The sequence below is a fragment of the Ochotona princeps genome, chromosome 13 (genome assembly GCF_030435755.1).
Source record: "Ochotona princeps isolate mOchPri1 chromosome 13, mOchPri1.hap1, whole genome shotgun sequence".
Lineage (NCBI taxonomy): Eukaryota > Metazoa > Chordata > Mammalia > Lagomorpha > Ochotonidae > Ochotona > Ochotona princeps.
Genome location: NC_080844.1, coordinates 16,505,467 through 16,515,884, shown reverse-complemented (window position 1 = coordinate 16,515,884; position 10,418 = coordinate 16,505,467). Strand labels below are relative to the sequence as shown.

General features: G+C 43.0%; 1 protein-coding gene across 3 annotated transcripts in view; it reads left to right on the top strand.

The window, feature by feature from the left end:
* The first annotated feature begins 667 nt into the window (after nt 1–667).
* FAS (Fas cell surface death receptor) overlaps nt 668–10,418 on the top strand; it is a 28,661-nt gene continuing 18,910 nt past the window's right edge. For all 3 annotated transcript variants that reach the window (XM_058671035.1, XM_058671037.1, XM_058671036.1), the window contains exon 1: nt 668–966. In XM_058671035.1, coding sequence (XP_058527018.1) covers nt 937–966 — 30 coding nt within the window. In that variant the 5' untranslated portion in view covers nt 668–936. The remainder of the gene's footprint in view (nt 967–10,418) is intronic.

The window sequence follows — 10,418 nt, the reverse complement described above, 5'->3', positions numbered from 1 at the left end:
GCTCCACGCTCCAAAACAATCCTGACTTTGATCAGGTGTTAACCACAACACTGAAGCATTACAGCAACCAACTTTTTTAAAAGAAGTTTGGCTAGGAAACGGTGAGTAACAAAGGAGAGGAAGTCATCATGAAGGTTAACACAGCAGTGAGTTGTCAGTGCGCAACTTGTTCTCCTTGGGAGAGGTGAGATTACAAAGCGTGCAGGCAGGTGCTCAGAGGTGAGGTTACAGAACCTGCAGGCAGGTGCTCAGAGGTGAGGTTACAGAACCTGCAGGCTGGTGCTAAGAGGCTCACAGCCCTGCGGCCGGACCTCTCCTCCTTGCCGCTTCACACACACACACACACACCGAGGACCCCTGGGAGCCTCCCCGGGGCTCAGCGACTATGGGGTCTTCCCCTAACTGTCCCCAGCCGTCAGCCAACTTTCTGCACCACAGTCTCTGGTCGCAAGAGATCGCCAACTCTCCCAGGTTCAAATACAGCCAGCAGGGCAGGGGGGACTGCAGCGGGCTCTCCAGGTCCTCACTAGAACCGCACACCCAGGCGACTGCGGAAGCCGCCCAGGATGGGAAATACCAGGGTTGTGCAACAAACCCTGGCCCTTTCCCCACTCGGCTTCACCCACACCCACCGCCGCGCAGGCCAAGTTGCTGAATCAATAGAGCCCTCCCCAACTCGGCGTTCCCCGCCTTAGCTCCCCTCCCCCGGGGGGCCCGACCGTGGAGAAGGAGGACAGACACTTAGACACAGGTGTTGAAAGACCGCTTCCGGTAGAAAGCGGCTGGCGAGTAACTGCAGGAGTGCAGGGGTTGGGCCCTCAGGGGACACACCCGGGGCCAGCTCAGCTCAAGGAGTGGCGAGGTGGAGCTGTCGCTGCGGCCGGGGCTAGCTGATCCGCTGTGTTCGAAGGTAAACAGGTGGATTGCCACACGGCCATGCCCGGGATCAGGCTCCTCCTGCCTCTGGTGAGCCCTCTCCTGCCCAGTTGCAGGCTTCTGGTTGCTTAACCCCGGGGCGCGCGTGGTGAGGCATATGCGGTGGTGTGGCACAAACGCTTGAAGATTCTGCTCAGCGTTTGGGCTGAGGGCGATACTTGGCAAACTTGCTTTCGGGGACTACGAGGACCTGCTGTCCGGTCCAGATGCCGAGAGACCAGGAGACGGGGTTGGGGTGTCACGCTTTTCTGGGAACGTAATGCGAAGTGCTGGCCCCGCGCGCAGGCGGTGTACCTCCGGCACTTCTTGGGGACGCTCAGGCTCGTGGCCGAGAAGGTGGGCGTGGGAGCTGTCTGAGACAAGCTCAGAGCCCTGCAGGCTTTGAGGTCTTCGGAGAGGACTCCGGCCGGAGAGAAGACCGGTCCTCGATCGAACTAAAGCACAGCGAGGGGGTGGGTGGGCGCGTGCGCCGCCACCCAACCCGAGCCCGCGGTCTTTGGATCTTTGGAATGGATGTCACCGGTTTCTTCTCAGTCCTCAAACCAGGGGAGTAAGTTAGCTCCAGGTAGTAGCTACACCCGCGGGGGCTTCAAGAGGCCCCGGGTCTTCTGGAAAGTTTATCTTGGGGCGGAACACGCCTCAGTAGGCAACACAGAAAAAGAAACTGTTTTGTTTCCCTTCCGGGAATTCCTCTCCCGAGGACTCTGAAGTCACTCCCACGGGGCTTGCTTTTCTGTTTCTCAGCCCATCTTTGTCTTGTACTCTCTCGGCGCACACTCCCCAGTTCGCAGTCCCCAACCCCCCATTCTAACCGCGGGTGCAGGTCCTCCTAGCATGGCAGCTTCTCTGGGGGAGTCCCTCGCTCAGAAATGCCAGCTTCAGGATGGCCAATCAAAGGCTCTTGGCCTCAGGAGGTTGAGTTGTAAAGTCTGTGCGAGTCGCGGGTTTCTAATTTTTTGGGTCCCCAAGGCAGTGCCAGGCCGAGGGAATGCAGTCCATTCTCGGAGGCCAGTGGTAACAGGATCCAACGCAGGGTCGGAGAGCTGAAGTTAAGTGACAGATCACGGAGCCACCACGTGGCAGAGCTGGGACAGGAAGGAGTTCTATTCCGAAGCAGCGTGCTAGCTGCAGATCACCACCTGATTACACTAAGAGTTGTACGGAGATGTCTGAGACCATTTTGCGATTGGAAAAAAAGAAAAAAAGACCCTGGATCCTTTCCAAAGTATTATGCAATTTAGGTGCTCCTGTAGAAAGTTCTTTAGAGAAACGGCAGTGCTAAGAATTGAGAACCATTCATACAGCCTCAGATCCCTTTGAAAAAAAAAAAGCTTATTTCTTGGACAACATTACTAACAGCAAAGTGTCATAAAACTGCGAGGCGCAGCCCTTGGCTTGTTTAACCTTTTGTCACAGCATCTATACCAGGGAATGCTGCATGTGTGCAATACCAAGAAAACATTGCTATTCTATAAGAACGCTCACACATGCACCTGCTCACATACAATTAGATATGCCTACAGTAATTTTAATATTAAAATTTGTATTTATTATATTTTATATATAGCCTCAAAAACCAGTTTATTTAATAAAATTTAAAATGCAGATGAATAAAATTTAAATATGAGTTAAAACTATTACCTACATAATCATTGCTTATATATATATATATATATATATAAAATTATTTGATTTATTTCTTTTTAATGACACAGTTCCATAGGCTCTGGAATTTCTCTTCCATCGCTGCTTATACTTAAGCATATCTTCCATTTTCCTCTCCCTACTATGACTTCTTTAAAAATTTAGCTACACACCTACCATTTGCCCTGCTTCAAGTCTCTGTTGCTTGTTTGTTTGTTTGTTTTTAAGATTTACTTATATCTGGGCCCGGCAAGATAGCCTAGCAGCTAAAGTCCTCATCTTGAACAAGCTGGGATCCCACGTGGGCACTGGTTCTAATCCTGGCAGCCCTGCTTCCATCCAGCTCCCTGCTTGTGGCCTGGGAAAGCAGTCGAGGATGACTCAAAACCTTGGGACCCTGCATCTGTGTGGGAGACCTGGAAGAGGTTCCTGGTTTCTGGCTTCGGATCAATGCAGCTCCAGCCGTTGTGGCCGCTCGGGGAGTGAATCATCGGACAGAAGATCTTCCTCTCTGTCTCTTCTGTATCTTCTCCTCTCTATATATCTGAGTTTCCAATAAAAAAATTATTTATTTCTATTGGGAAGGCAGATGTACAAGGAGAACGAGAGTCAGAAGTATCTTCTGTCTGCTGGTTCATTCCCCAAGTGGCCGCATCAGGTCTCTGTTTTTAATTGTCACAATGTGTGTCTCCATCAAACACTTGCTCTTATGCCTTTGTACTTGGAAGTGCTTTCTCAGCCTCACGAATACAGCTGAATCCTGACTTGGAACACAGAGCAAATTTGATGATAGTGATGTAGAACTATTTCCCATCCCACTTCTCATCCTCTCCTCCATTTTCTTCCCTTAGCACTATTTTCTTCAATGTTTATATCCCATCCTTTATCTTTTCCCTTCATTCTCCTGGAGTTTTCTCTCCCCTAGATTCTAGGTATGTATTTTTTTCCATGACACCCACAATAAGTAAGTTAGAAACCTACAAACATTCACACATTGATAGAGACAGGAAAGCCGTCCAACTTCAGGGATTTGTTTGGGAAATACCTCTGAGCACTGCTTGTGTTCATTCCAACAGCGTGGCCTTTCAAGGGCTGTCCTGTAACGGTTTTTAGAACTGAAGTTGGTCAGGCACTACACAGTCAGTTTCTTCTGTATTTCTTCCAGCAATTGTGTCAAAACTAGGGTCCAAGTAAAGAAGAAGATATCCTGAAAAACAACAAAAGCAACAGCATATTTTCAAATAGCCAGACAGTAATTTCATAAGGGATGTAAAGGAAGTTTTTGAATTCATAATTTAATCTTTCCCTTTAAGCTAAACCAAGAAACATGAACTGGATTACAATGTGTTTGTTTAGTTTTCAGTGAATTTTGCTTATATCTCAAAGGACTCGAAAAGTATTATGAATACAGTAAAATTATGAATTGTAAAATCAAAACATCAAGAAGTAGACTGGATAAATGCCAATGTATAAATGACAGCATGATTGGGAGAAGGGAAACATTAAACTGAGGTGACCACGGGGGATCCTAGTACTAGCTGTAGTTAGACAAGTAGTAAGTTAGTTTAAATTGGAAAAGTAAATTGTATTTTCTGCACTGAGGTTGCACGGGGCGGGGAGGTGGAATAGAATCAAAGGGGAACTGAGATGTGGCTGTTGTCTTTGAGTTTCTGTAAGGGGACAAGTGATGGACAAGTGCTTCACTTCTAAATACTATTACAATGGAAGTGACAGCACTTCAAAGGATTCTCTCTGAAGGTTAGGAGATTACGTTAGGAAAGCAGAGTCACTTTAGTACAATTGACATTTGGACAACAGAATGGTTTTTCTAAGAGTAAGTAAGAAACTTGAGTAAGGAAATTCCCCCCTTGAAACCCCCTAGAAGCTTAAGTGCTTTTTGTGGATTATCTTGGGTTCCAAAAGTCCCTGAATGAGCACATGTTTTGTAATTAGTATTAAAATTGCTTTCTGATGAGGAAAAATAAAAAAGAAACATATTTACAAACGATCCATGAGATACAAAGCAAGTTGAGGCCAAGTTTAGGACAGTAAGTCTCTTTTCTGTTTCAAATATGTAAATATTGAAAACTAGTCATATGATACAAGGAAAAATTAAATATTAAAAAATGAAGTTACTCATTATTTCACCACCTTAATAAGGCAGTTTTGATTTTACTGAAAGCTTCTTACCCATGCCTGCACATATTCATTAACTGCATGTTTAACTAGTGCCATTTGCAGTCTGCTTTTTATCACTTTGCGTGTACCCAAATCTTCTTCTAGTTCTATGTAATTTTTATCTCATAATTTTATTGGATTAATCATAGAGAAGGAATTTATTGAATTATTTGGGATTATTGTAATTTTTATTGTGTATTTTTACAATTTACCATTATATAGGAAACATTCTTTTCTTTTTAAAGATTTGTTTTATTTTCATTGGAAAGTGAGATATGCAGAGAGGAGAGACAGAGAGGAAGATCTTCCATCTGATGATTCACTCCCTACATGGCAGCAACGGCTGGAGCTGCGCTAATCTGAAGCTAGGAACCTGGAACCTCTTCCAGGTCTCCCACACGGGTGCAGGGTCCCAAGGCTTTGGGCCGTCCTCGACTGCTTTCCCAGACCACAAGCAGGGAGCTGGATGGGAAGCAGGGCTGCTGGGATTAGAACTGGCACCCATATGGGATCCTGGCACCTGCAAGCTGTTAGGCTACCATGTTGGGCCCAGGAAGCATTCTTCCATATAGTATGATATATATGTATGCATAGATCCATACTTACTCAGTCACTTATGTATTCCATTTGTATGTATGTATATACAAAACACCAATCATACATATATATGTATATATATACATATATATGAATGTAGTGTATAGCTTTGTATTCTTCCTGCTGTGTATATATTTTCACAAACATGGAAAATCAGTACTTAATGACTTAAAAAGTCTGTTTCTGGAAAATTCCTACATTATGTTCTTTGAAGAGACAGTATGAATAACAGGCTGACTGCAGCAAGATTAATCACCTGCACCTTCTTGATTTGAAATGAACCATTGTGCAGTCCAGTCATTCCCATCTGTGAATACGTGGAAACCTCAGTCAGAGTGATATGGAGCTACTGGCCCGAATTCCACCATGTGGAGATGAGAGTAATTGTAATGGAAGAGTAAGCATTTTGAGCAAGATCAACTTTGTAAATTAGCAACTCCAACTAAAAATTAATTGGTTGATTTATTCAAATCAGCAAGGTAAATAGCTTTCCATTCTATTGAAATAAAATTGAAAAAATTAGGATAAAATTAGCATTGGTTGCATTACCACAGACTATCTTTCTATTTATATTTACTCACCTCTATATTTTGTGAGGCCATAAAAAGATAAGATGTGATAAACATTAGCACTTGATTTCTAAGACTAAACTTTCAGAGATCATTTCTACAGTTCTGTGATAACACTTGATTTCTTAGGGCAGAGATCAGAGATACCGTTTTAAAAAAATTACTTATGTATTTAATTGAAAAGGCAGATATGGAGAGAGAAGGAGATGCAGAGACAAAGATATTCCACCCACTGGCTCAACTCCCAAGTTGCTGCAGGGCCGGAGCTGAGCCAATCCGAAGCCAGGAGCCAGGAACCTCCTCTGGGCCTCCCACACGGGTGCAGGGTTCCAAGGCTTTGGGTCATCCTCAACTGCTTTGTCAGGCCACCATAGGGAGCTGGATGAGAAGCGGGGCTGCCGGGACACAAACTCGTACCCCTATGGGATCCCGGCTGATACAAAGCAAGGATTCAGCTACTAGGCCAGCATACCAGGGCTGAGGTCAGAGATTTTTAACAATTCAAGATCCAATAATTGACTAATCCAGTAGGAACAGAAAGGAGACAGAGGTTGGGGTAGGGCTCTTGTCCCTTGCTGAGAACTGAACTGTGGTTCTGAACCATCCTCACGAAATGAGCTCTAGTCCTAATGAACTGCATTAATCGGGCTATACTCACCAGAAGACAAATATCACATTATCTGATCTACATACAGAAATTAAAATAGTTGAATTCTCACAATTAAAGTAGAATGCTGGTTACCAGGGGGTAATAATTGGGAGCTTGGGAAGATGTTGGTCGATGGACACAAAATATCACTTTGATGAGAGGAATAAATTTAAGAGCTCTATTGTACAATTTGGTTGTTATATTTGATAACAATGTGTTGGAACCTGAAAATTGCTGTGAGTAAAGTTTAAGTCCTCCTCCCTCTCTCCCCAAAAATAATAACATGTGAGGTGATTCAGATGTTAGCTCAGTAAAGCAATTCCTCAACATACGCATATTTTAAAACGTATTATCCATCACACACAGAGAGATGCTTTTTATTTCTTGATTTAAAAATACAAAAGGAATTGGGCCCATACTCCTCTAGGCTGCTTTTTGTAGCCTGCATGGGTATTATGTGTCTATATGGCTATATACTAACTTAATGTTAGTATTACTTGCCACCATTACTTGAACATAGGGAGATTCTGGTTTATCTTGAAAAATCAAAGGTCTGTACTGACATAACACATGGGCCCTGTTGCCCTGGAGCTCAGTAAGGGCTGCTCCCTGGTGCAGATGAGAGCTCCCGTTTGACAAGCCCCTCCACTTTGCACTGCCTATTATGCCTGGCTACTTTATTCTTGTGCTATTTTATTAATTACTTTGTTATTTATTTATTTATTTATTTATTTATTTATATTTTCTTATTTACTTATTTTACTATTTGCTTGAAAGGTAGCAGAGGGGTGGGGTGTGGTGGAGATTTCCAATGCATGGATCCTTTTCCCAAATTGCCTCCATGACCAGGAATGGCCACACCGAACTCTGACCCTGGAACTCCACTGGAACACACTGGCAGGAGTCACAGTGTACTGCATGTCCAGGCCCAGGAGCAGAGTACTGGATTAGAAGCAGGCCGGCCAGGGCTCAGTGCTGCTCATATGGGATACCAGGGTTGCAAGCAGTAGCTTAACTGCTGTGCCACAGTGCCCATCCCTCCTGTCCTAATTCTGTAAGGGTTCATTTTTTATCTTGTTTTGTTTCAAAACAACCCTAGTACCGAAAAATCTAATCTCTGATGGCATTTCTTGGGATCGTTGTTTTTATTTATCCTTGATTAGCAATGAGTCAACTGTCTTTCTCCTGGATTCTCCAGATTCTCCTGGATTCTCCAGAAGAAAAAAAGGGGGAGGGGGAGGGCAGACATTTGGCACAGCAGGTAAGATACCAATTGAGATGCCCACATTCCGTATCAATACCACACTGGAAAGTCGGCACAGACTACAGGTATATAAACAGTGTCTGGAAGTGCATCTACTCATTCCTACTTCAGGTCAATGCAAAGAGATTATGAGATGCTTTTTATTGGGCTTACTATCTACCTGGCAGCTCAGTGACACAGGCTTTGGGGACAAAGAGAATCTGATGTTGTTGAGAAGGTATGAGGATATGTCAAAGATTGAATGGACGATGCATATTATGAAAAATGTGTGCATCAATTTCAAAAATTTCTTGAACAAAAATAAACTCATTTTTGTAATTCAATTTCCATGTACTTCTTGAGGTATCCTTATACTTCTCAGGTAAATTTTTTTTACAAAAAATAAATTGACATTTTATCAGAAACAGAGCTTACTATGAACTGTTGTTACCAGTGGTGGTTTCTGTAAGTGAGCTTTTGATTTCAAAAATCACAAAATTTTCTTTAGTGTTACACAACTTTTTGCGTCACTCTTTCAACTCAAAAATAAAACAAAATCTTTTTCATCATCATGTCACATGCACTTATAATTGGTTTCAGTAGTTCAAAGGATATAAAATAGCCCCGATCACACTAGTTTAAAGAAAGGCTAATATTTATTGTGCTTGATTTATAAAACTGTAGGATGGCCAAATAAATCTGAAAAGACAAAAAAAAAGAGTAAATAGCAGTAATTAAAACACTTAGAATTTTTTCCAAATATTATAAGTCACTACCATTATTATGCAGATTTTCTAATTTTCTTGAAAGTATAATCAAAATAATCATTTGCAAATAATCAAAATGAAAATCAATATAGACCTATATGTTTAATACACTCCTACTACCTCTAATCTCATCTATTTTAATTTTGTTGCAACACTTCAATCTGTGAAGATGCATATTATGAAAAAAACCTATGCATGGATTTTAAAAAAAGTTTCCACCAAAATAAATCTACCTTTCAATTCTATTTTTCTGTGAACTTTCTGACCTTCCCTGTTGCAAGGAACATACATTCACTGAAGAAAAGAACAGATAAATTGGACAAAATGAAAGAAAAAATCAGGGGCTGGATAGTTGGAATTATGCACTATTAAATTTTTTATATTGAAAGATAATTTCCTCCTGTGAAATTTTTTTCTTTAAACGTCTGTTTCTATTCTTTTTTTTTTTAAAGGATGTATTTATTTTTATTGGAGAGGCAGAATTACAGAGAGAGAAGGAGAGACACACAGAGAGATCTTATAACCACTGATTCAGTCCCCAGATGGCCACATCAGCAGAAGTTGGACTGGTCCAAAGCAAGGAGCTTCTTCTGTGTCTCCCACGTGGGGGCAAGGGCCAGGGGACTTGGGCCATCCTCTACTGCTGTCCCAGTCCTTAAGTGGGGAGCTGGATCATAAGTGGAGCATTGAGGACTCAGACATGTCCCCTGTGGGGTGCTGGTGCCCCAGGCTAAGGGTTAGAGGCTATACCATGGCCTGAGCTCCCGAAATGTCCTTTTCTTATCTACATCCTTTTTCCACTGTCTCAGTCCCTAACCTTCTCACGTTGCACTGTCAGTATACACTCATTGGACATCTTCATTGACAGCATTTTCTGCAGTAGCTACCTGAGCCGCCCTTGGTTACAGGTCAAATAGTCTGCCTCATGGTTCTGGAGCTTACTGCTGCCCTCATGAGTCACCGCACACTGCTGGGAGGCCATGTGAGGCCTGTGCTCAGGCGGAATGACTCTCACACTGTTGCAGGCCTCTGTCTACTCATTTTTGCCATTCATAGGGCTGCCATTTTCCACGGCCCCACAGTTGTTTTTTTTTTTTTTTTTTTTTTTCTGCTGATGCTTTTAAAGTCTTTTCCTGTTTTCTTAGAACTCAGTTTGTTATTGTTGTTTTACTTCTTTTGCAAATCCTATATCATCTCTGAAGACCAATATTCACGTTTAGATCAATCTTTCACGGGAGTCTTGATTTCTTCCAGGAGCTGGTTGAAGTCAGGCAATGAGATATTTTTCTGTTGGTAACTGCGGAATTAGATCTCTGGTGCTGACTGTTCTTAGAAAAGTAGAGACAGCCTGACACTTTTGTGTGGGGGCAGGAGGACATCATCTCCCAGTTTGAACCTTCCCTACATCATGTCTTCTGTCAGCTGTGAAAAGTGATTCTTTACTGATGCTGGCAATGATTGTCCACTCTTCTCTGTTTCTCTTCCTGTGATAACCAGGCCAAATCTTGTGTTTCTGGGAAGTTCAAAGTGAGCAAAGGCAGAGATTCTGGTCCTGGGTGATGTTCGGGTCCTACTTGCCTGTGCCTACCACATCCTCACCCCTGCACAGTTGTTCTCAGTGGCCCAGCTTTGTCCAAAGCTGCAGGCCGGAACAAGTTGTATCGTCTCTGCTAGCCACAGGTCCAGATCGGAGTGTCCTGTAAGAATTTTCTCAGACCATAGGCCAAAAGGATGACTTCTGCTTCTCAGAGAAATCCTTCCAAATGCATCCCCTTCCACCTTTTGTTTCAAACCTTCCTTATATAATCAGCATATAGGCTTTTTGCCAACAATCA